This window comes from Ambystoma mexicanum, chromosome 3q, assembly GCF_040938575.1.
Source record: "Ambystoma mexicanum isolate Mex_15411 chromosome 3q, UKY_AmexF1_1, whole genome shotgun sequence".
Lineage (NCBI taxonomy): Eukaryota > Metazoa > Chordata > Amphibia > Caudata > Ambystomatidae > Ambystoma > Ambystoma mexicanum.
Genome location: NC_090926.1, coordinates 461,814,253 through 461,841,189, shown reverse-complemented (window position 1 = coordinate 461,841,189; position 26,937 = coordinate 461,814,253). Strand labels below are relative to the sequence as shown.

The following is a 26,937-nucleotide window of genomic DNA, read 5'->3' as shown; positions in this document are numbered from 1 at the left end:
TGTTTATCTCGGTGAGTTGAATAGCCAGTTTTTGTTTAGTTTCCTGAATGTTCGGTGATCTTTCATCGTGCTCATTACCTTCGTTATCTAGTTCTATAGTATGGCTGTCGGATAGAGAAGGCAGAGCCTCCTAATTTCCTTTTCTTGGTGTCTTGTTTGGTAATGCATTTCTTAACTGATAGCCAGTGTATGCTTCTTGGGGCCGGTGTGATATGGTCTCTTCTATTTAGTTTCGGGAGCAGTCTTGCTCAGTTATTTTGGATGCAGTGTAGTTTTATTGTAAGGCATTTTGGCATTCCGAGGTAGAGCCGATTCATGTAGTCTATTCTTGATAATACCAAGGAGATGACTGCAAGGGTTCTGTGTGGGGAAATTGAGGTAGGGGAGGATCCCTCTTATTAATCACAGAAGGTAGACACATTTGTGTTGCTATTGTGTGGCCTTGTGGTCCCCAAGAGAGACTGTTGTCCATCACAATGCCCAGATTTGTTATCTGTCTATCTCTGATTGGGTTCCCATGCTCTGTGTCTAGGTAAGGGATGCCTGTGTTGCATGGTCTTCGGACAGGGAGATGGTTGGTTTTAGCTTGAGATTGTTTTTAGTCATCCAAGTGTTTGTCAGTGAGGCATTTGTTGAGGGTGTTATCAGGGCCTCGTCCGAAGTTTCCTTGAAGATGAGTTTGGCGTTGTCTGTGTAGTTGTAGGCTATCAGTCTGTGTGTGAATGAGGTTCATTAGGTGGGGGGTGGGGGCATTTGAATGTTCAAAAGAAGTGAGGCGAGGTTTGATGCTTGTGGTACACCGCAAGTGATATTTTTAGTGTTTGATGTAAATGTCGGTATCTGTGTTCTTTCGGTTTGGTGGGTAAGGAAGGATTTCAACCATGGGTTGACTTCTACTAATGTCTTTGCTAGGAACCTAACACAGCTCCTTGTCGGCTACTGAAGCATCATTGGTAATGTGGGGAGCTTGCACTGCAATGTATGATTTCATATTTTAGTCCCCTTAATTTACTTCCTTGTATGATCACTGAAACCAAATGTTCAGAAGCATTTAGTTCAGTGTGCAAAAATATAAGACCAGCAGACTTGATGGACATGTATCTTTTGTAATGGTTTATATTCATGACTATGACACTCCAAATGGATGAGCTGGGTCTCGGGCACATAATTAAGATCTCTGAGCAACAGTCGTATTGTATAGCCAATGTACGTTCACAATTACAATTGGGTAATTAAATGCCCAGCTGCCACTTTACAAAGGTGTGTGCGTAATATTAGAATATTTTAAATATTCACAATTCAAATATGTTCTGTAAAAAATCTAATGAGCTCTTTAGAAATGAGCACCCCCTTTCATAACCAACACTTGCCCCTTTCTACTCATATTTGTTTTCCTTACAGATAGTCTTTCTACACTTATTCCTTTTGTGGTTGTGTGCATTGTTGGTTATTTATTTGTGTATCATGGCACCACATTCCCAATACTGAGATCCAACTTTGTTTAAAAAAAAAAAAAGAAAAATAATAATAATGGTGCCGTATTGACTTCACCTCTTTGCTTAGCTTATGTCTGTGCACATTTTACAAATGATGATTCAATAGGTCGCAGGGTCAACCCTGCATTATGAAGGGTATGACCAAGGCCTCACCCTCTGGTAAACCTTTGTTCAATGTTTCTGGTCACAGCGGTTCAAAACTCGCCAATGTAAGTTCTAGTGCGGATTTGTAAATTGTGAGCTGCAGAAAAGAAGTTGATGCTTTATACTTCACATGAAAGATCTTGTTTTATTTTAAAAAAGGAAAACCTCTACAACCGCCGATCAAAAGAGAGCTCCTCCGCCACAGAGACTACAAGGTGGACTTGGAGTCCAAGTTGGGAAAAACTATCGTCATCACCAAAACGACTCCCCAGTCGGAAATGGGAGGGTGAGTAAATTTAATACCCATGGGGTTTGTTCTTTGGGCCGTCGGTCTGTTAATTGCCTGATCTGTCCCACTGGGTGCTTTGGACCTGTGTTTTGTCATTCCTTTAACACTAGCCAGTAAATCAATCTATTGAAACTGCACATAATAAATAACCTGTTCGGAAAATGTTTGACCTTTAAAAAATGCCACTTGATACAAAATCGGTTTCTTATACCCTTTTCACTTGTGGTGAAGGAGAGGTGTCAAAATATAGATGCGGGTGGACAAAATAGTAGAAGAGGGGAAGAAAGGAATCTATTTTGGAGGGGTTGGCGTGCAACAAGTTAGCATGTATCCAAGATTGGATTGCAGACAAAAAGTGATAGAATGAAATGAGTCGGAGAAGCAAGAAACAGATTTGTGAGTAGTTCATGTAGAAATAGGAGAGAACAAATGAGACGGAGCATAGTGGAGAGTGAAGAGTAAAGAACTACTTAACCCTGAGCTAAACCTGGTAGTAACTGGAAGGTGGAGGATTGTTTACCAGCCCAGGAGATGGCGCTGTTGCTTAAATAGCAATTCAACCATTTGTGACGTATTTCGAGATGCTGTCACTTCTCCCCGAGGGGGAGCCCCTTCCCGTGAGGCCAGGGAGGTGAGGCTGCTTGCCGATGGTATCCCTGGAGCTGGTACTCAGCGGGAGGCTCTTATGGGAGTAGACTTTCCCTCTGGGGACAAGGGAGGTCACCTCGAAAGAACACGGTATGACGCCCATCACCCAACACCCTACCCACTTTATCTAGTACCCACATGTAATTGTGTAGGGCCAGTGACCTAAGATCCATTGAGACGAGGAAGAGTAGGGACTTCCTAAGGATGACTCAATCGATGAGCACTGAGACGTGGAGAAGGTGCAGAAAAATAAGAGCCATAATGAGAATTTGAATGGACATTCTAGTTGTATGTGCCCCTTCAGAATAAAGAGGAAGGAAGGACTTAATTATTTGTCGAACCCTCTCTGTAGGAACCGCGAGCAACGAAACTGTTCGGCAGAGGACTGAGCAGAGACTGCTGGTCAGGATGTGAACGATGGAACCATCATGTCCCTATTCAGTTCCACGAGGAAGGACCACATGGAAGACTGGCAAGTCCTAGATCCAGGCTTGCTTGGAGCTTGCACAGTGCACGCAAGTGCAGACGCACACTGAGGGAAACTACATGCTACGGAGCTGCCGCAGCCTGCCAAAGAACAAGAGAAACCAGTGCCAGACTAAGCCTGGAGAAGCCCAGACCTACCTGTGGGCCATCAAGAGCCGAAAGTTACCAGGGTTGCTGGGACAGTTGGTGAGGGCGTGAAAGCAGGGGCAAGGAGTGAATCCCTGGGGAAAACCACACACACGGGTCTGGGACCCTCGTACACAAATGATAAATCCAATTTTGCAGGGCAGTACTTGGCGGGAGAGTGTACCTAGTCTGCCTGAAGTAAGCCATGGAGAAACTAGGGCCTGGACCCGTACCCACAAAAGATCCATCCAAAGTCATCTCTTTGTGGCAGTACCTGACAGGAGAGTGAACCGGGTCTGCCAAAACTAAAGCATAAGAAAAGCTTGGTGGTGACTTTTGTAAAGCAAATCGAAGAAAGGCCAGGGGAAGGGAGCCACGCCCCCCTGGCGTTGTTCAAACCTGAACCAAGATATCGGGATAAAGGCATTCTTCTGGCAACCAAGAAAGACATGGGGAAGGGAGTCATTCCCCCTGGTTGTGTGAAACGTGGAAGTCAAGATACCAGGAGAAGGAAGTCATTCTCTTGGTAACCCAAACTTTAAAGACTTTGATATGAAGTCTTAAGAGAGAGTGTGTGTGTTTGCCAAGGGGAAGTGTTTGATCTTTGCCTCTTGTGCTGGAGGACAATTTTGACCCGGGAAGGGATCCATTCCTTCTAAGAAGAAACCAACACCTGCAAGTGAACTTTAATCCCCAGTCCAGATGAAGGGAGTCCTTCTTCTGGACCAAGAATGCTTACTTTATCTTTTAGTTTAGTTTTAATTGTAAGGGACAGAAGTAGGCCTTTTGACATAAGACGATGGACTATTGATTTACACGGACATTCTGACCCAACCTAGGTTTTCTCTTTATTTTCTTGACTATTAGGTCTTAACAATCACAATGCCACCAGTGTGCCAGTCTCTTCCTTCTGCACCTTTACACATTGTAGGACAGTCCCTGATAGCCTTAGAAAAGAGGGAGTATGAAGATGAGTAGGGTGGTTATCCTGTCTGAGGGTTGGGGGTGGGAGGGAAGTAAAGAGATGGAAGATTGGATTAAAGATGGGGGATGTCAGAAGGTGAAAGGATGGTAGGTGACAAGATGGTAGAGAGTGGATCTCCTTAGCAGGGTAATTTTACTAGTAAAGAAGTTAGCATAAGAGTGTGAGAGTGAAGATTAGGAAGGGTCAGGGATGGGCAGGTGAGAGGATACATTTGAGGAGTTAAAAAAAGAGGACTGACTGGAACGTATGAGATCAGAACAATAGTTTATTTTAGCAATGAGTGCTGAATCGTAGATTGCATGTAGATGAAATAACAAAAGACCTGCAGAGGGGTTTCTTTTTTTTTCCCCTCTCAACATCACGCAACACGTCTTAACCGTGAACAACAGGAAATAAGATTAGGGGTGAACCAAGGCTGGGGTAGTTTGAGAGGGGTGAAAAGAACGAAGAGGAAAGCGGGAGGCTAGAGTTGAGGTAAGACCAGAGTTAACGGCAGAGAGCAGAATCAATGGGGGAAGTGTGAATTCGGAACAGAATAGTAGCACTATGAAAGATAGATTTAAGGAGCTAGGATTACGATGTAGAAAGGTATGGGGAGAATCGGAAGGTAAAAGCTTGTTGGAAGGTGAGAAAAGGAAGGCGAAGAGTGGCAGTGACATTCGAGATGGGGGGAGGGGAAAAAATTAGGTTAGGGAGCCAGATTGATGTGAGGGAGGAACACAGTGTTAAATAAGATGACAGGAATTGAGCAGGGAGAGAAGGGAAGTGAGCGTGTACCGTTGGTAGATGGTGATTGAAGTCACTGATAAAGGAGGAGTAGGGCGCAGGTAAAAAAGGGAAGAGTCGAGATCCTCCAGAAATTAGTAGTAGATGAGGTGGGCGGTACCGGATAAGAAATGAGATGGGTTGAATTTTAAAGAAATAAAATGAAATGTAAAGGAAGAGATTGGGCACGAAGATGTGAAGGTGGAGGATGTAAGATGTTAGTGGCGTGGTAGATGTTAAAGATTTTCTTTTGTGCCTTTTCCTCCATAGACTCCTCTTGGGCAACCGTTCTTTTTGCTTGATTTTAAACACTGTCCTGGCTTTTTAGAGGGAAGTAAAGCCTTCTGCTTTACTTCCCCTTCCTGTTTTGCTCATTCTTATGGGAAAACAGACTGGTCCCCAAGACTGTCAGTTCAGACAGATGTCTCACTTTTATGAATTCCTGTATTGTTACAATTTCACACATTACCTGCCGGGATCAGATTTAAGATTGGATGAGCATGAGCAAAAAGCAGCTCCTAGGTATCCTGCATTAATCAGTGCGCCGGAGCAACACCTGGCCAACTAGGAGCAAGTACAGAGCGTGTGTGTTGGATTGAGCTCAAGGCATAAGCTGAGCAGTGTTTCATAGCAATTTGCTATGCAATTCTGTAGGTTTGCTTATTAAATTGACACTTGTGTAGCAAAGTTAGATTATCAAGTTACCCTGTTCAATAAAAGCACCACTCGCTCTGAATTCCTCTTTTGCTCTCAAGGCTCTTGCCACCCTCTTCTCTTTTCACTGCAAGTAAATATGTGCTAATGGGGAGAGAGAGTGCAATAGTAACCATCTCCTTCACTCTTAAGTGCCAAACGCTTGTGTGGGAGCGGTAGGCAAGATTGTGTTTCTATTTCAAACAATTGAAAACCAGAAGTAATCTGGATGGTACTTTTTATTAAGCTAACTATATCCTCTTTGGCAAAGACCGGTATGTGTCATGCAATTCCATTCCTAGCAAGTTAAGTTGTTGCTTAATGCAGAACAACAGTATTGCTTCTATAATGCACTGCATTTTGTCCATGGTTTACAGTAAAGTGTGGGTTACTATATATAAATCTGTTGGGGAAGATGCATCGCCTTGAGTGAAACTTTTTTGGAAAATGGATCACCCAGTCAACTACTTTTAATGGCAAATCTAGTTCTGTGACCTGCTGGCTGCATTGATCTGTGCAACTGGTGCTCAACGCATGAGCAGTTTTATAGCGGTTACCCTGAAAGTGATATGGCAGCAAACTACAGTATTCAACCTAGTTTGGCCAGTTCTCTGCCTGCTATGCCATCTACTCTGCTTAGTCTCTTACATTCTTTCCTCTTATATAAATAATACACAAGGCTAACTAGATGTTTATGCAATTGAATATTCAATAGTTCCATCCAGACCATACATCGACACATCTACTGTAATACTGCACACTGTAGTTGGCCTCTGGAGCTCACTTTGCTCTATGATTATGATTGCATCATATATTAGCACCTGCGGGAGAGACCTGGCCAAACTGTTTTCAGCGCCTTTTTATCATATCTATCCATTTTATTTTTTTGTGTCCACCAATGCAGCTAACCGTTTACATTTTAGACACTCAGACAGAGCTCGCAAAGTCGACTCGCCTTGTCCAGTAGATTTTATGAAGGGCATGTACCATTTGCAGGGGACGTTTGAACATTTTATGTAACATTTTACTTTTTTTGCAATAAATGCAAAATTTGTTTCACTTTGCAAAGCTGGCTTCTGGGTGGCAGCAGTGTGCCAAACATAGTGGGTTTGTGGTGACATGCACTATTTTACAGAAAGCACATTTACATTTTTTGTGGTTCAGCACCAGTAACGGAACTGCTTGGTGATGAAATATTCTTTTGTGCTTGCGCATTACATAGAGAATGAGTTGGCTGATCTCCCAATATACACACCTTACGATCTTCTATTTTTATCAAATCTGTAAGCACATACACTTCTGAAATATTTACTATTTTTCCCAGGATGCACAGTCAGTTTATATACCCCACACCCTCAGTACTTTCACAAGTGAGAAGGGCTGGATTTAATCTATTTCCCTTTAGTCTTCATATGTCTACTTAACAGTCTGCACACATAAAAATGTATTTTGGCTGTTGCACATGCAGGTTTTCACCCTCTTTAAGGCTAGTGCCACTCCTTGCAGCCCATTTATACCAGGTGGTCATCGGTCCTCAAGATGGGGGTCAGCTTTCCTCCACAGCCTGTTTACCCTCCTTCTGTGTTGGGCCTGCCTGCTGTCTTTTCTGCTGAAGGAGACATGGGGTTTTAACTCAATGTGGCACTCTTACAGTGCACTGTTAGTATTCCAAAATGGGTCCAAAGGAAAGCAATCTATTCAATTATCATTGTATTTTTTTTTTTTTTTTTGGTCAATTCTCCTTTCGGTCAGGCAGTCCATAACAGTCAGTGAGTGGGCCAGTGTGAGTCCCTCAAATCTATTTGGCCTTTTATAGATCAGACGCTCATCCCTTTACAGGTGTCGTTTCTCTAATCCGAATTGGTCAGTGCATGTGATTGGACAATGTTCATAAAAGTGACATCACACTAAACCATCCCCTTTGTACTTATTGGGCATATTAATGAAAGAGGGCTGTCAAATAGGATTAGCCTATACACCAGTTTCCCTCCCATTTGATGTGAAGTAATCTTGGTGATTTCTACATTATTCAGTTGTCACATGTACCTCACCTGTGATCATGTTACTAATTGGTTCATCAGATTCACCCTCACTCGGGTGAATCCAATGATGCTAGTCTGATTTCAGCACGGCATTGGGTGTGATTTTTATTTTTTTTATTTTTTTTGTTTTTTTGTTGCTTGTTTCACCATGATAACTTTACACAACAATTGTTTCGTCAGCTGAGAATAATGGCCTCGCCAGCACAACCGCTGCAATATCAATCATTGAAGTGCAAAGTGTCTGCGCAGAAAATATCTACTTTCATCTGATTCGCATAATCAATTACCAAAATCTTTTTACATTCAGCTGATCTCTTTTCACTATGAACAATTTAAAAAAGGTAAATTTCTATGACCCTCCGATAAAACGTTTAAGAAAATGTGATTCCATATGTACATTTTTAAATGGTTCACTTTTATTCTTTACATGTAACAATTTGAATCCCAATATGAAATGGCATTCTCATCTCTGTCTGGTAAATGTCATTTGGTGGTATTCCCTTTTAAAGCTCGGAGATGGGATATTTGAGAGTCTTAGTCAGAAGGCTGTTTGAAAGTAGGTGGCTCAGTGCCATTTGTTGACACAGGTCCCTTTTGACTGATTACAGCCACTTAATTCACTTGAGCCAGACTCCAGGTCTCTAATGGTGTGAATAGCATACTCCTTGAAGGACCTGGCTGATGGAAGATCTGATTATTTGGAGAGTAGACTGTTGCTCTGAATCTATTGTATTTAAAACCTTTGTTTTCTCTGGAAGGCCTGGATTCAAAGAACAAAAGAAAAACATTTGGTCCTTTGATCCAGGCAGTGTCAAAGTTTTATAGCCCATTTTCAAGGGCCCTGAGTTTCATTTCCTTGGAGCAAGCCTCTCCGCCCCAACCCTCTCCTGTATGTTGGGGGAAGAAATACTTTTTTCCTGTCCATACCATGTTGCTGGCTTTATTCATCAATGTAGCATGTCTAGTCCTATGCTTCATACGCTTTTACACTGCAATTGTTACAATGTTTGTAATCCAACTCCTGTCAAAGACTTAAATTGCAGGTCTGTATATTTTTCTTTATACAAAGGCAATTCTCCACCCTGCAAAGGAAAACCGATACAATGCAGGCCCAAATTCGTTTTTTTTAACTTTTCTATAAAATGCCATGCTTTCCATCTGTTGGGACTGTTATGCCTTTAATGGAAAGTTGTTGGATACTTTCTGTTAACTGCTAAGATTTATTTCGGCTCTTTTCAACTACTTTAAGCATATACTTTTGTCGTAGGTGGGCTGCGAACATCGCATATTTCCTTGCACGTGTCTATTTCAGATGCTGTGCGCAGGCTGCAGTTCCCATATCAGTTTTTAAATTCATTGGGGTTTTTTTTGTTTCCTTTTCTTGAGTAGAGATAGAAAGGTAAGATTTTTATTTCCTCCAATCCATGGATCCACTTGTTGGTGTGGAAGGGCTTTACTCTGCGTCTCATATCATTTTCTTCCCAATGCCTCCCCAGGGGCTTTTGGATGAGATTGTTAAGATTTATGCCATGGTCTAGAAAGAGAGTGGGTTGGGTTAGTCTGGATGAGGGGGGGGGACGTGTCCAATTGCTTTGCTCTTGTGTTGATGCATGTGGTAGGGAGAATTCTCAAAAATGATTCTCCCTCATTCTCTTCACCTTAGAGACCCCAGGCAACTTTGCTGTATTTTGAGGACTTGGATTTTGTTACCTGGAGAGAGTATGGCCTCTTTTTTTCCCCACTCTCTCATGTATTTTGATGTGTTTTACTCGAGTTCTTTTATTATGGAGTTTTAGATAACTTCATAGGCATCATATCCTCTTTTCCTGTGTGCCGCACAGCACCCTCAGTGCAGTGACACGGGGAAGCCTTTCAGGCTTTCCCAAGGTTTAAATACCTTCCATGGGATAAACTACTGTTCCCAGAGAAAGTAAAGTAAAATTAACTTTACTAGTCTTTTCAAATTCCTAGACCAGCACACCCTATCTTACAATCGTGCTGGAAGGGTTACCTAGTATCCCCTGTGTCTAGAAACTCATGTAGCAGTCAAATGCTACCCTTTCCTATCGCAATGGCTGGTGGCAGTGGTTTTACAACAAACTACCATGATTTTTCATGACCGCAAACACCGGTAGCGTTAAATCGCGGGAGCCATGTTTTTCAAAATGGCGTCTGAGCCCCCTTTGTTTAAACAGGTCCCAGTCTTTTTTTCGCCATTTCTTTTTGGAAAGGTCCTTCTAGAGTTTTGCTTTGTGCGCCAAAACAAGTTTGGTCCCTTTGTTTCATCGCCTTTGGCGGGCTTCATAACTGAAGATCACCTCTGGCACCCGAGTGTCTGGGGTGGGTAGGAAGTGAAGGAGGGGCCCAGTACTCCCTGTGCTTAGTCTCCTAGGAGACCCAAATACATTCTGGCGTGATTGGCTGGCTGACTGTCCGGCAAGGACAGCCACCCTGCTGGGTGAGTGGCAGCTAGGCTGCAATGACTGGGAGGAAACTGGACAAAAGGAGAGTCTCTTGGCTTGGAAGGCAGAGTCGGGCACTGGAACGAAAGAACCCGAAGACGAGCTTGAAGAGGACGGCTGCTGCAATTCCTGGACCTCTGGTTTGCCCGGTGAAGCCCTGCTGCTGGTCTGAATCGCCAAGTTCAGATCAACCGAAGTCCTGCAAGGACGACTTCTCCCTTGAGTTGGTGGGACCAATCAACTCGTGAGCAACCTGGATACCATTCTCTGAGCTGGTTGTATTTTCCTGAGAGTGCTGAAGGAAACCAAATAACCGGGAGTGGGACACAAGTTTGTGTGCTTGTCTACAGCTACTGGAAGTGAACATTTTCCAAGTGCTAGCTTTGACCAGTGCAGTGCTGGAGTCCCCCGACGTCCTCCCTCTTGTCACTTCTGAGGCTCAGGAACAGCAAGATCTGCAGGAACTGCCAGTAACAGAAGTCTTCAGCTGCATCTTTTCCTTCATTGTGAGGTACTGTGAAAACCTGACCCAGAGAATTTGCCTCTCACTGGGATGGTGCGGATAAGGGGGAAGACAGATGGGGTCACCTGGGACGTGCAATGGAACGGTATGTGCTGGTAGATGTGTGGCTGGCGGCAGAAGCACCCATGGGAGGAGGGTTACACTTTCTACTCCCACTCGCACAAGACCTATGCGAGAATTGACTCCCTCCTTCTCAACAAGGAGCAGGGCCCGAGATTGGTAGAAAGTAATATAAGACTTGTGGGTTGGTCAGACCACGATATGGTGCCCGGCACCCTAGAAATCTCTATTATACAGACCAATGGGTACGTGGCGATGTAATGATTCACTGTGGGGTGACCCTCTACTCTGACCATCTAGCTGAGGGAATAAGGGAATACTTAGGGGGACGAGAGTAGGGAAACAGTATGGGACGCGTGGAAGGCCACCTGGAGGGGTATATTGATGAGGGGGGGCATGGAAGAAGAGAGAGGGGCCTGATAGAAGGGAGACTCTGCAAGGAGATAGCAGAAGGAGAGGTTGAGATGCATGTCGGGAGAGGAGACACGAAGGGACTCTGAGAGAAGGTACTGGCGAAAAGGGCAGAGTTGAGGGCATTGGGTGTAGGTGAGACGTTAAGGAAACTGAGATACCTGAAACAAAAATACTACGAAAAAGGGGACAGGGCTGATGAACTCCTGGCTGCCATACTCCGAGCTCAGAGAGGAGAGATTTGGGTCACGAAAATGGGTAGTCTGGTGGTAGGGGAAGGGGACAGGCACCAGCCAAGCGATATAGCGGAAGGATTTGTACAGTACTATGAAACGTTATACGCTACGGAGGCAGGGGTAGGGAGTGGGGGTGTTGAGACGTACCTGAGCGGAGTGCATGTGAGCAGACTTGCACCGCTGGAGATGGAACATTTAGAGAGCCTGATCTCGGAAGGTGAGGTGCGGAATACGATATCCTGCCCTCCCAGTGGGAAAGCCCCTGGAGAAGACAGATATACAATAGGGTTTTACAAGAAATACTCAGGGACCCTGACACATCTGGTCAAATTTTATATAATTACATCCTGGAGACAGGTAAAGCCCTGGCATCATTCAGTAAGGCCCTGATCTCTAAAGGAGGGACGCGACCCATCCCTCTGCTCCTCATACCGGCCGAGCTCCCTCCTAAATGTGGACGAAAAGATCTTCACCCGCATATTGGCGTCAAGATTTGAGGAGAAACTGCCACGTGCAGTACATCCTGACTAGATGGGGTTCGTAGCGGGGAGGCAGGGGCCAGACCCAATCAGGAAGACTATTGATCTAATGCAGCACGTGGGGGAACAGCCTGGGGAACATGCGCTCCTAAGTTTAGACGCTGAGAAGGCATTTGATAGGCTGGAGTGGGCCCTTCTCTTTCAGGTACTGTGGAAAATAGGGGTAGGAGAGAGGACGTGTAGGGCAATCAGAGCAGTCAATGCAGGACCGACCGCCAGAGTGATGGTCAAAGGGCCTGCATCGCACACATTTAATTTGACCAGGGGTACCAGGCAGGGTTGCCCCCCTCTCGCCTCTACTGTTCGCCCTGGCTATGGAGCCCCTGGGGGAGAAGATAAGGCAGGACGACGGGATAAAGGGTATCGCAGTGGGGCAGCAGATGCATAAAATTAGCATGTACGCAGATAATGTTCTGATGTACCTCTCGGGCACAGGAGGGTGTTTACAGAGAGCACTTTGGGTCATAGGAGACTATGGAAGGGTATCAGGCTTTAAGATAAACGATCACAAGTCAATCCTTCCCCTGGGTGAGGGTACACCGGAACAGCTGCAGAGATGGTCTGGCCTGGGAATACCAATTGAAAGGGACTGTATAAAATATCTAGGGGTGCGGATACCATGGAGGTTGGAGAGAATCGAGAGAATCTAACTATCTCATGGCTCTAGAGGCTAAACGCGCTCAAAATGGTAATTCTTCCCTGAATATTATATTTATACCAAGTACTTCCGATAGACATACAGGAGATGCACTTCAGGGAATTCAAAAAGAAAATACTTTGGTTCCTTTGGCAGGGGGAAGAGCAGAGGGTATCCTAAAAATTACTGATTCAGCCAAAGGAGAAGGGTGGGTGGTATTACCTGAGATGAGAACATATTACAGAGTGGCCCAGTTTCGGGCTCTAGTCCCCCACCTGCGTATGAATAAGGACAAGCAATGGGTAGGGATAAAAAACCATTGCTTTTGCCCGTCCACTCTGGAGGAGTGGTTGTGGGCTCCAATGAAGGCGATGCCGAAAAGAATCATCCTGCATGGAACTCTAGGCCCGTTGTTGACGCTATGGAGAGATAGAAAAGAGATGAAAGGGGTTACAACGTGGCCCTCCCCCGCTGAGCCACATATGGGCGCCACCCATATGGGATAATATACTAGACCATGGGCGCTTCCAAGACTGGTTTGAAGCAGGCCTAGAGAGGGTGGGGCAGGTTCTTAAGAAGGATGAATTTGTGGGGATATCGGACCTAGAAGCAGCCCTGGGGTTGGGTAACATGTCTATCTTTATCTACAGCTGAAGGGGGTATTGATGTCGGAGAGTTGGAAGCAGGATTTGGAGAAGGACTTCACACAGAGCGGGTGCTGGACGCGGCGAAGGGTACTAAGGGCCTTCTTCTCTAGGTTATACCAGGTGCTACTGGAAGCAAGAGGGGATGAGGTGCACACACTCAGGGGAGGGTGGGAAAGAGACATGGGAAGGTAGATGGATCCGGGGCTATGGAAGACCCTCTGCATAAATGCCACTGAACATCAGTGGCCTGCCAGTACAAACTTCACAGGCTCAAACTGTTATATAAGTGGCAATGGACCCGGCAAGATTGGAGAAAATGTACCCGGGAGCGTACCCCCACTGTTGGAAGAAATGTGGTCACATGGCGAACTACTGGAATATGTGGTGGAGCTTTGCTGGGGTGCAACAGTATTGGAAAGAAGTTCTGGGGTGGATCAGGGACCTGGACGGTGTAGAAAGAAGGGTCGACCCAATACTGGTACTGTTCGGAACCGAAAAGGCAGAGGAGAACTGGGTGAAACTAGTGCGGCATATGCAGGATCTCCTACTGGCAGCAAGGGCATGTCTGGCAAGTGGCTGGAAAAGGATAGCCTCCCAAGTGAAAAGGAATGGGCAGCTAAGGCATTGAACCTTTACAGGATGAAGGAGTTAACGAGACTATTACACAATCGATCGCCGACGAGAGCCATTGAATTGGACCCGTTTTTAGTAAAATATGACCCAGAACACTTCAGAGAGACGGGTGAGTTGGGTAGAGCGGGCGATGAACTGGGATGAAAGCTAACTGAGCAGGGAGCCAGCTCAGTTAGCGACCAGTGGGTGCAGAGGGACATGAACGGCACGGAGATGGACAGGAATGGGTCCGAAATTGGTTGAATTCTGGGTGCCGCCGCCCAGACCCTTGAACCTCACACCACAATAGAAAAACGGATACAGAGATCCCGGAGGGACTGAAGGAGAGAATGGCCAGAACACTGTTGGAGATAGGGCGGGGGCGAATGGGGGAGGGGAATGTTTAAAACTGTTTGGGGGGAGGGGGTGTTAAAATCAGGTTGGTATTGAGTAATACAAAGATGTATGGAGGCACCCTGCACTGAACTGCGAATTTAACGGTGCCAATAAAAATTGAATTTGAAAGAAAATAAATTAAGCTGCAAAACCTGCAAATTTCAAACTTCTTGCTCACTGTTGCAGCACTGCAAGATACTTTTTTGACCCCTGGTCGTCATTACAATTTTTAAGACTTCCCCTTACCAAGAAGATTGGAGCCAAGTTTTAAGTTAAAGTCGTTAGGCAAACAAAATGTGATGATAAAAAAACATTGCTTGCGAGATCCAAAGATCTTTTTAATTCTTCATGGAACACCAATTGTGTTTTGCCTCTCTGCTTATACCACACAATTTCCAAACCATAGATATTCTCCCGTTTCTGTAGTACTCTCGACCCCAAGCACAGGGTAAGTGCTTGGCAAAGGTTCTGAGTGCTAGGTTAACTATACCCACCATGGCTCTTTCTCACTGTGATCTTAGCTAGTGAGGAAGAAGCGGGCCAAATCATTAGCTTCCATGGCAACACTCGCCACTCTAGCTTTACCCAATACCAAATGAAGTATGCATTACGAGAGAAACCCACAGCATGCCTGCTAAACCGGGGGCAGGTGAATGGTGAAGCACGGAGGTCCCCTATTGGTGCTAGGTCCATGACTAAAGTGAGTGCAGCTTCCATGAAAGAGAATCTGTGTTTGCGAGTATGCCACCTGCTTAGACCATCTTCCTCTCCCACAGAGACCTCCTGTGACTTTGAATCCTATTCAGATAATGAAAAATGATGATGGGGGAAGGGGGGATTAGGGAGAGAAGAATCAACAGTAACCTCCAGTAGTTTATATTCTATTTGTTTCGGCGAATGTTTAGACAGTGTGTGAAACTTCCACCCACCTGCCGCCACATGGATTGTAATCTACATCTTTCCAGTGTGGTATTTTCGATTTTGGCATACGGGCAGGGATTGTATTCTTGTTTTTCACTGGAATTTAGTGCCCAGGTAGAACCCAGTGAGGCCTGAAATATCCAGACTTTCTTTTCTTCCTGTGAATAGTAAGTCTCGCTGTAAAATATGCGCTCGTCACTAGACTCCGGTGCGGAATAATTCGCTCTAGATGACTAAAAAATTGGGTGTTTTGTGGATATGCATACCGGGGGCGAGTGACTTTTTATGCATGGATACTGGCTTGACATTTCTGCCCTTAAGCAAAGGGCCATTTCTACCACTGTCTTTTCCAGCTGATGTCTATTGTATGAAAGGATAGTGTAAATATGAGAACTTTGACCGAAATTGGGATATGTTGTGTGGGCCAGAATGTCTGTTGGAAAAGGGCTTCGTCCTTTCTTGTTACTCGACCATCCACAGCCATTATCAACATTACTGTAGCCAGGCCCTATGCTAGATCTGACAAGCATGGGCACCGTTGTGCTGAAGGTCGGCCTGTATCTTAAACCGAGAAACCATGGGTATTTTTCTGTTTATTGCTCTTGGGTAAAATGTTAAATTAACGAAGAGGTAGTGTTTTTTTTTTTTTTTTTTTTTTTTTTTTTTCTTTTGATCAACTGATTCTAAATTGTAATTGGTTTTTTATAACGTGCTTAATACCCAGAAGTTTCTAAGCGCGGACCCATGGATCGAACCTGTGTTGCTCCATGTCGTCTTGCTTCCAAGGCAAGCCGTTGCCCCTGAGCTATCCTCCCGACACTAAAATGATTTAGACAAACTAAATTCTTCTAGGTGTTGCTCAGTCTGAAATTCATAGCATATTCACATCACAGTGGGTGATGTAAATAACATTATTTTCTTATCGCTTACCCAATTCTTAATTGCACCCTCTAGTCATTCAAAACAGCTTTATTTTGGCATTTTAGCCACCAAAGCATAAACGTACATGCTTATAAATTAACATAAACCTTGCAGGCCAGTAAGACAATAGACGCTCAATATGCAGTACATTTCCATACGCTATTTCCGTCTAAAATCTCATTGATCAGTTCAATCAAGTATCAAAATATCATTTACAGGTTAAGGTTCGTAAATGCAACCATGGTTTACAAAATAGACCCGAATAATCCACAATGTAAAGTGCCAGTGTGTATCAAACAATTATTACATTAGTCTATTTACTAGTCTTATAGGTTGTATTGTTTATTTTAAAGGAGAACCGTTCATGCATCCCAAATTTCAGGGGATCAACAAGTCTCCCACCAGCTCTTATGTTTGTTATGGCTGCTGTGGTCATTCTTTATATTGCATGAACTCATATTTTTCATGCGATTCATTACTTATGTGTACTCTTGTCAACGTACATCTTTGCTGTTGGATATCTATTAGTATAGCATTTATATGTTGCATACTCACATTCTGCCTACAGTAGTGGCGTTGTTGGCACAGTGGTCAAACAATGTCAATTCATCAGCTCCACATCTACCACAGCTTGCATTAGTGTATTCACCCCTCATGGAGAGGCCATGCACGGATTTCTCTTGTACGGTGGTAGATATTTTTTCCTTTCTCTTATTGGGGCTCCTGTGACAAATCTATCAATATAGTCTCTGGTTCCCTGGAGAGAAGCTTCCTTGCGTGGCCAGGGAATGGCGGAAGCCACCTGACTTTGACCCTGGGGTGGCTATCTGCGGGTGGACCATGTAGGGGAGATCAAAACTCCAGGGAGATGGGAAAATACTGAATATGAATAATCCTTCAGCTGTAATTCTTTGAGACCCATTTACCTTTGCAACACTCCTGTATGTCTTTTTGTGATGTTAATGTAGAATTCCTGGGTTCTCATGACCAAGAACATTTACTCACCCACCCCTCCCCTCTATAGTTCTGAGACGAGAAAGAGGTATTGAGTAATGAGGGCCAGAAGTGGCAAACCAACACCACATTTCTAGTTTTTGGAAAATGCGAACCAAAGCTGGGACATTTTAAAACTGACAGCTGAATAGAATGAAAGGGAGGGATGGAGACTGCTGCTGAAACAAAGTTGTACTAATGCTGGTTGGGACACCGGAGGCTAGCAGATTGCAGGACGCAGCACAAAGGTTAATGAGAACGGTCTGCAGAGAAACTGAGCCGAGAGAGTTTTGCTGCATTTTTGCCACAGGAAGCTGCAGCCAACAAAAGCAGAGGAAAGCAAAGCGGGAACCAGGCAGTTAATGGGACTCACCTCTCTGGAAGATAATTGAGACCCAGACAATGAGAAAGGTAATTAAGCTGCAAGTACACTGGCAGGAGAGTACACCAGGGGTAGGAACACTGAGAAAACTCAGGAGTCAAAACCACGCATTGAAATTGTGGAACAGTGACATTCAGTGGAAAAGGGAAGAACTATACCCCTTTGAGGATAACTGAGATCCAGAGTGATAGATTTAAACATTCAAAAGAACTGTGTGCTTAATGGAAACTTATGGGAGGAGTCAGCCGCTTTGAAACTGAATTGCAACTGTGAAGCAGTGGAAAATGGACTCTTTCCGGAAGTATCGCATAGACAGTCGAAGACCCGAAGAAACATAGGGTAAGGGAGGACCCCCTTTTCCTGGTAGAACTTGGTTTTCTTTTCTGCACCATAGAACTTTGTTTTGGGACTTTGAAAGAAAGTTATATGTCTATAGAACTCTCAGTTGCACATTATATTGCGTTTAGTTTGTAAGGGTCAGTTTAGGGCTTTTGGTTACAGGACGGAGGATGATCTTTTTTTGGTTGAACATCGTGACAGACGGCCCTTAGTTTTGTTGAGGGAGGAAAACCCCCTCGTTGAGTTAAGGCGAGCTAGGATTTTCTCCCAAACCTTTTTTTATTTCATCTTAATAAGTCTATGACCAAAAACATAATGTCACTGTGTCAGACTCTTACCCTTCATCCCCCACATTCACCTTTTTACAAAGCCTATCCTTGGTTTTGTCACTTATGGGAAATGCAAAGCCAACTGCCAGATTTATAAATGGGGATTTGCAGTGGCACCCAATACATTATACCTGCCAATTCTGGCCACTACAAATCAAGGGCTTCCCGAGCATATCTCTGAGCCATTGGACAACCAAGCTTCCACTTATTCTAGTACTTGTTCAATGGTCAGATTGGAAAAAAAACACCATCCCTAAAAAATGCTTTGTACCATGCGTTTTTTAAAATCTTTCCTTTTACTAGATCAGCATCCACCTGATCAACTGATTCCAGTGCAAAAAGCTTTAGAACCTAACGTGACATATGTCGTCCTGCATTTGATCATGACTATGTGCATATGATTTGGTTAATATGGCCACATATGGCCATGAAGGGACATAAACAAATCTTCTTAAGCCTATCGCTATTCTGTGTAAATGGTGAAATGTAATAAAGGAGAATGCAACTCATGCATGATCACAGAACAATACTATGACCTGATGCTTGGGTTGTAAGATTCTTAAACTGTTGGACACCTGCATCTAATTAGGTCCATGTCATGAAAATGTGTGTACTCTTAAGATGTGAATTGAAATAATTATATTAAAATTGACTGACTCCCTTAAAATGAATGCTCGGATGTTAGTGAAATGATTTTGCTAAAACCCCGGTGATGGTGGTGAGGGGGGGGACAATCCGTCATGCTACTTATCGATGTAACTTTGAAATAATTGGATACCCAGAATTTTTTACATGAAAAAGGGAAGCCATTGGCCACGGTTCCATTGTCTAATTTGAGCCCGTGCAACTGGCGGGTGACTTCCTGCAGTCACTTTTTCTACTCCCCTTATTTGTATTTTTAATTCAAGCCTATGTAATTGGCCAACAAAGTTGCAAGGCAGTATGAAACCTAGAATTCCTTGTAGCCAGTGCTCCAGATACGATTTTGAAATGGGAATATTTTACTCCCGATTTTCTAAATTTGGGAGTAAAATGATTTTTCAGAATACAAAGTTAGTGCAATTGCCAATTGAGTATGTTAGAAGTCTAAAACACTTGTTTTTGTAACCCTTTTTTTGCACCTAGTTATTTGTGCATTAAAAGATACATTGTCTCTTCAGATCACTCTGTAATCATAGTAGAGCTTGTTTTCTGTGGCACTACGTCTTCTACTGATCCAAACATGTCCTTCGAGCTGTGTGGTTGAAAGATGCGAGACAGGCTTCTGTGTCCGTTTCCTATTTGTTGGGTGTATTTTTACTGTATTCTTTGTTGGGAGGATTTGCCTATTTTGAAGGAGTAAGTGGCTGGTGCGCCCTTTATCTGCAGGGCTGCCTGTAGCCTTGTTCTCGAATACGTATGTTGGTTAACAAAATTCAAAAAAAGAATAGTAAAATGAGGGACCAGTTATCATATGCGACCACCCTCGGATTCTGAACATATGATGGCCTTGCTATTGTACCCCGTGGTCCAAATTGAGCCTGACTAGGCAGGGCTACATGCTTGTCCTCTAAGGGAAATCTAGACATTAAAGACAGATACCAGGGTGTAGGGAAAAAATACTATGGTGTTATGTAGTGTATGTTGTTTGGTGTAAAGGATTGAACCATGGGCAGGATGTAATCTGAAATCAAATAAAAAAATAAATAAAAGGCAAAGGCCAGTGCTCCGATGAATGGACTGGGCAGGGGCGACCAGGTTCTAAAAGAAACTGTTAAGGGAAATGCAGTTTCTTGAGAGAGAAGAGAAAAAGGAGGCAGACAAAAACACCTCTCTGGGGGGGGACTGTGGCCTAGAGAGGCCCTGCAGGGCCTAATAACTCTTAAACTAACTGCATGCGAGAGCGGCCCATCATCAATGTAGTGGGCCCTGGCTGCGTACCAACTTTGGCACTGGTGGATCTCTAAGGAGCAGACAACCTGGCTGGAGCCCAAGCCTGGTGGCCCTAACATAGAAGTCCCAGACCGCATATGCAGTGCAGATTAAGTGCCGCTCTTTCTGGGTGTTGTATGGATGGTGGCGCCCGTCCCGAGGCCAGGTGGGCCATGCCCAGCAGATAATGCCTCACAATACGCCTATGCCAGGTGTGCACAAGGGACTGAAAGCGAGAAGGGAGGCGCCATCAAGTCTGCCCCACCACATCGAGCAGGGTGGCATAGGTCAAGTCCCAATCTGCACAAGCCAAGCAGTCCCGGGTGAATCAGTAAAGGGGGGGGGAGAGTAGTCTGGCGTGCCCTTGGTGGGCGTGGTGGTGTAGAAAGCCCTGCGTAACCCGTTGGGCCTGGGTGATGAGACGTCCTGGGCCGTTCCGTTATCACGACCTAGGTGAAGCGCAGGGTTCCGGCATGTTGGCTGAAGCCCCAGTGAGTGTGTCACCTACTCCCTGTGCCATGTGAGTGCAATGTAGCTCTCTTCATTGCACTCGCATGTAAAAATGTGTTACAAACCAAGTGTTTTAGACTCATAAAATACTCCAGTTGGAAATGGCACTAACTTTTTTTTTTTATTCTGAAAAATCATTTTACTCCAAAATAAAAACAAAAAATAGGGAGTAAAATACTCCAACTTAAAAATCTTATCTGGAGCACTGGCTACACAGCATTCTGGGTTTCATTCTACCATGTAACTTTGTTGCCTAATTACATAGGCTTGTATCCAAAAAACAAATAAGGGTAGTAGAAAGTGGCCGCAGGAAGTCACCTGCCAGTTCCATAGGTTAAAATTAGACACTGGAACCGTGACAAATGGCTTCCATTTTTCAAGGAAAAGATGCTGGGTATGCAATTATTTCAAAGTTACATCGATAAGTAGTATGACGGATTGTATTCCCCCCCGCACCCCTTCCTCCCTTCACGGGCTTTTAGCAAAATCATTTCACTAACATCTGAGCATTCATTTTATAATATAATTCTTTCAATTCACATCTTAAGAGTACACACATTTTCATGACATGGACATAATCAGATGCAGGTTCCCAACAGTAAGCATCAGGTCACATTTTTGTTCCGTGATCGTGCATGGGTTATCTCCTTTATTAAATTTCCCTATTTACACAGCATAGTCATTGGCTTAAGAAGGTTTGTATATGTCCCTTCATGTCCATATGTGGGCGTATTAACCAAATCTCATGCAACTATTCATGATCAAATGCTGGACATATGTCATGTTAGGTTATAAAGCTTTTTGCACTGCAATCAGTCGATCAGGCGGATGCTAATCTATTAAAAGGAAAAATGAGAACGCATGGTACAAAGCATTTTTTAGTGATGTGTTTTTTTCATTGGACCATTGAAGTACTAGGGTAAGTGGAAGCTTGGTTGTGCAATGTTATGTTACTTTGCATGTATATAGCGCCTTATGTACCATTGGTATGATCTCAGGGCGCTGGTAGGTTGAACGCCCTCGGGAACCGTAGTTCAAGTCAGAGAGAGAGAGTCAAAAGGTGCGTGTGAGCACTGGCTATGTGTGCAGCTGGTGTGGCACTCGTATGATAGCTGCTTCTTAGCGGTAGGTGTGGTGGTTGGGAGATCAGGAGTATGTGTTCGTTCTGGCAGGGTGATATCCAGACTGATTCTGGCTGCGTTAGGCCAGAGGAGAACACCTAGGCTGGAGGGTGTGCAGCCAGCTGTGTTTAGTTAGGCTGATGGGGAGTATGTGGGAGGTGTTGGTATGAGAACAACTATACCGAATGTGTCATAGTATCGCTGTGTTCTAGTTGGGTGGTGGCGTATAGAAGAGAGTAAGCGTGGTGATTTCATATGGTGGTTTTCAGTAGGTGCTTGAGAACATCTGAACCATTTATTATATCTGTTCTATTCACTCAGTCTGTTCAGTCAGCCTCGTCTGTTCAACTCTATCCGTGGAGTCCGCGCGGTCCATAGCGACTACCATGTATTCCATGCACCCCAACCGTTCCATGCCATCTATCTGTTCCAAGCATTCTGTCCTTCGCATGTAATCCCTCAGTTCAATGCACTCCATCTGTTCAGTCAGTTCTATCCGCTCTCCAGATTTTCCACCCACTCTCCATCCGCTCCACACTCTCCATCCATGCCATGCACTTGGTTTATCTATTCCATTAATTCTGTTGATTCCATGCACTGTCATTCCATGCCATCTATCCGTTCCATGCGTTCAATCTATTCCGTGCGCTCCATCCGTATCATGTACTCGTAATTTCCATCCTCACGTCCACTTTATTCCTCTCGTCCATTTCATTCATTGTCCTTTCCCTTAATTTCATCCACTTCACTCCTTTAATTGAGTTTATTCCTTTCATCCACTTCACTGCTTTCATCCACTTCATTCTTTCTATTCAGTTTATCCGTTTTAAATTACATTAGTGGTTATTAGTTTTCGATTACTCGTTCAGATCATGATGCTCGATTTGTTATTTATGATATAGCAGCTATGTGCTAAGGTCATTGATTGTGGTTATCTAGTTTGAGTTAAGAGTCGATTTTAGGGGAAGAGCCATGTTTTCAGTAATTTCCAAAAAGACATGAGGTCCTCGGTGAGTCAGATGTGGGGTGGAAGTGCGTTCCACAGAGTGGGGGCCAGGGCTGAGAATGTGCTGCACATAGACCTGGAAGCCGTATTTGATATGGTTAATCGCTCGAAGCTGTAGCTCAGGGTGAAGTACTATGTCACACCCATGTGGCTTGTGTGGATCATTATCCAGCTACTATGTCCAGGTTCAGTTGAGTGGTGACGGTGCCAGAACAGTCATGTACCAACGAATGGTGGGGTTAAACAGGGCTGTGTGCTGACACGCTTACTATTGATATGGCGTTTATAATGCACCTATACACAAGTGTTTCAAGGCACGACGAGGCAAGGGAGGGGGAACAGAGGGAAGACAATCTTACTAGGAAAGGTGACATTGAGATTGCACAAGTGCACGAGGAAAAGGGGGGTGGGCAGTGCATAGGATAAGCAGAAAAATAGAGGGAATAAATAAAAAGTCCGGCCAGCAGGTGTCGAGTGCAGGTAGGGGGCTGTAGGGATACAGAACAGTCCCCTAGTGCAAGGGTTGCCAGGGGGCAGTGCAGGTGTGCAACTAGCAGGGAGGGGAACTGGGCTCCAGATAAGAAGGTAGCAAGGTAACCAGTGGAGTTTCAGTCATTACATGGATGATTTGCCCAATGCCTTGAGCACTTTTAATAACCACTGCCCCAAAATTTGGAATACGCGTATAGATTGGTAATCATACACAGACAATGTTGTAATAATTACACTTCTGTTACGTTGCGCAGAAGCACAATCAGACTGTACCATTATATGAAAAGAAAAAAGAAATCTGGCCCTTAACGAAGATGAACCAAATATGTGTTTTGGGAGGAGGGGTTGTAGGAAAACACCTATCCATTTAGTCCAGGGTTCAGTTGACCAAGTCCACGAGTAAAAGCATTTGGGACGAGTTTGAGCAAAATGGGAAGTACGCTACATTGATAGCTGCAATATGTTGTAAAGCAGTTATACGATCTGCCTTAATTTCAAAGTTTGCATTAGAAACAGCCCAGTACAGTATGCTAGGCATTACCATGCAATCATAAGCAGAGCTTTAGCCCGGGTGTAATCTACATCTCAGGAGCAATTAGTATTACCATCAGTGGCTGAAAAATTGTGGAGTACATTTTTGCCTATCTTGAATTTGTCCCTTGATCTGCCAGTAGACCAGATACAATGAGAGCTGGGGTTGAGGTCATTAGGGAATATGGTATTGAGGAAAAAGGGAGTGCTATATATAAAGGCTGTCAAAGATCCCAAATGCCCTTTCAAATAGTATGGGTAAGATGATATGGAGCCATACTAAAAGTCTTGACAAGCTGCTTGGGGAAAACGCTCAACGGCTTGTTTAAATTGATTGGCTTGGCCCCCGTATTGGTCATTAGATTTCCTTGTGTTGAAGGGAGACTTGAACAATAAATGGGACCTGTGGGATTGGATACATAATTTCTCTCCCAAGGCGTTGGTAAAGAGATACCCAGATCATACATGTTTTATTAAATACCCTTGAGCTATTGCTGGTTGGACCACTTGACCTCCATAACCACAAGAGACCCAGTTTGCTTTTACCTCAGTGTAAATACATGATGTATTCTTTGTTGATCAAGGAGTGTATTTTGTGAAACCTGTAACTTTAGGATGTTATGTAGTAGCAGTAGTAGTTATATGAAGCCGCCGGGTTCTTTTTCCTTGGTTCTGTATTTAACTCTAATAGGTTCTGGGTTCCCCTTTTGTAAGATTTCCTGTTCCCAGTGATACCTAGACTTTTTATGCTAAGGCAACCAATGGCGTTTTGGGGAAAAACTACCGGAGATTCTGGCTGTACCCAACCACCTAGCAGAGGTCTACTGCAGTGTTGCAAACAGGCCTCAAACCGCCTCTCTGATAGATAACCAAGCCACAGGCCAATAGGCTCCACCTCATTTCACCTGGTGTTAGATGCAGCTCCATAACATACGTTTCAGAATGTTGTTGAAACTCTGCAGCAGGTTCTTTATAGAGAATACGATGGGTAAGGTAGAAAGTGTGATATAAGTCAGGAGTAAGGATTGTGCAGGGTTCACCGTCACTTGACCTAAAAGAGGTGCTCCAACTCGGGCGAGATGAAGAAAACCCGACGGTGAAAAACGAGATTAAGTGGTCCAAGGATGTGCAGTCCCAACACCACTGGTATATATGGCCCCTTACCAGGTCCTGGCTTCTGAAAGAGGAAAATATGGCTGAAGAATCCTGTGGTTAGGATACTCTTATGTGGGAATTGTGCATAAATGGCAAATCTAATATGTTCAAATCCTGCTTTCCCAAGATATTACTGGTCGATCTTGTGTTGGCCATGTCACACCTCAGCATTGGTGGATTTACAGAGTCATTGGTAGCCATTTCCAACTCTGGTGACTGAATATTCTGATTACCAACTGCAAACCTAGTTGGTTACATGACCATTAACTTTTGTAGATTCACTAAATTTGGAAAAGAACTGTCTTGCCAAATCCAACAATGTTTCTAATTTTGCGAGCTAATGTTGCAACCTGTAAAAAGGTGAAGTCTACTAATGGCAGAATTGGCTGCTTTAAGGGATAAACACTCAGTTCGGAGTGTATGTTGCATCATATTAAACCCAAAATCGCCTTACATGACTAGCTTGAATCAGTGCTATAGTATAGTAGTTTTGTAGAGTCACTTGTGGTTTAATTTGAAATATGGTAGACTTTGATCGCATTAAGAAAATCTACAATTTGAGCTGGCTAGCTGCTAGTACCCTGATGCTGCCATTACCAACATTTATGCTTTTAAAGGTCATAACTGTAAAGGAGTTGGGGCTCTTTCACGGATTACAGTCCTACATCACAGTTGGGTTGTAGATGATGGATACAGTGGTTAGCCTTTGCCCAGCCTACATAATCTACCTTTACATCGGAGCGTGCACAAAATCTTTGAAAAAGGACATAATATTCAAAACCTGACTGCAGCATCAACACTTTCAGGCATGATAGGTAAATTTCCATTCCCTCATGTTGCAACTCCAATCACGAGATGCACTCCACCATGTGGCAATTCAATTTGTAGTGAGCACTGTTTTAAATGTTCCTCCTCCTTGTGGACCCAGTTAAGATGCCCAAAAGGGAAGGAAAGTCTTAAGGAACCCGTTTATACAGGTTTTGCTGACGGTCTTTCAGACACCCATACAGCGTATTTGAACTCTTACCCAACACTGGTTTTGACTCAAGGTATCTGTTCAGGATTCAGCCCCAAGCATGGGACAAACATCGCCCCTTGACGTAAAAAATCAGCTCGACACCGCCAACAAGGAGGGATCCTTATTCTTGCTCCTCCTTCTTGACCTGTCAGCGGCATTCGACCTTGTGGACCACACGATCCTCTGCCAAGCCCTCACATTGGCTGCCCGTTTCTCCCCCGATGCCACCAACTGGATCGCCTCCTTCCTGTCTAACAGATCCTCCAGAGTATTTGCGGGTGAGGCCACTGCCTCTCCAACACCAACTCTTGTGGGGGTACCCCAAGGCTTGTGTGTCTCCCCCACCCTTTACAACATCTATACCAAGCCACTGTTCGACCACCGTGACATCTTGGGAATGTCATATACTAACTACACTTAAATTCTCATCCCCCTTTCCGTAGACCACTTGAAAGACACCCAGAGAATCAATGAAATGTTCGTATCTGTCCAAGCCTGGATGGCAGCACACAGTCTCTGCCTCCACAATGAAAAAACAGAGCTTCTCATTGGGTCCCCTGCCCGCCTCAAGAGTGACCCCAAGGATTACACATCCTTTGTCATTGACTGCCACAAAATTATTGTAGCACCCTCTGTTAAGACTTTGGGGGTCTACCTCGACTCATTGCTTACCATGTCCCGCCACATCAACCACATTGCTTTGATGTCGGGCTATGCGATTAAACTCGTGAATGTCAGCAAACCTTTCCTCACCACCATGAACCATCTGGAAGTTTCACGACCACGAATATGCTCGAAGCTTGACTACTGCAACTCCCTGCTCTGAGGCACTTCAGAAAAAACCTCTGCATCTTCAAACCACCCAGAACAATGCTCTCTGAGCCGCCCTGAACATTGGCAAGCAGGACCACATATCGGAGGTCAGGAGATGCGCCCACTGGCTTCCTGTTAAGGAAAGAATAACTCTCCAAATCCTATCCCTTACCCACTCTTGTCTCTCAACTAACACCCTAGGCTACCTGGCGGCCAATTTAAGAAAGAACACCTCAGAAAAACCCACTAGGGTGGCCTTAAGTCACTGCCTCGTCACCCCAAGGTTCAATCGTGCCGG

At 44.3% G+C, this 26,937-nt stretch overlaps 1 protein-coding gene across 1 annotated transcript in view; it reads left to right on the top strand.

The window, feature by feature from the left end:
- Positions 1–26,937, top strand: part of ZMAT2 (zinc finger matrin-type 2) — a 204,485-nt gene that overhangs the window by 73,708 nt on the left and 103,840 nt on the right. Inside the window, exon 3 of the mRNA XM_069654212.1 lies at positions 1,800–1,926. Within this exon, the coding sequence (XP_069510313.1) occupies positions 1,800–1,926 (127 nt within the window). The remainder of the gene's footprint in view (positions 1–1,799; positions 1,927–26,937) is intronic.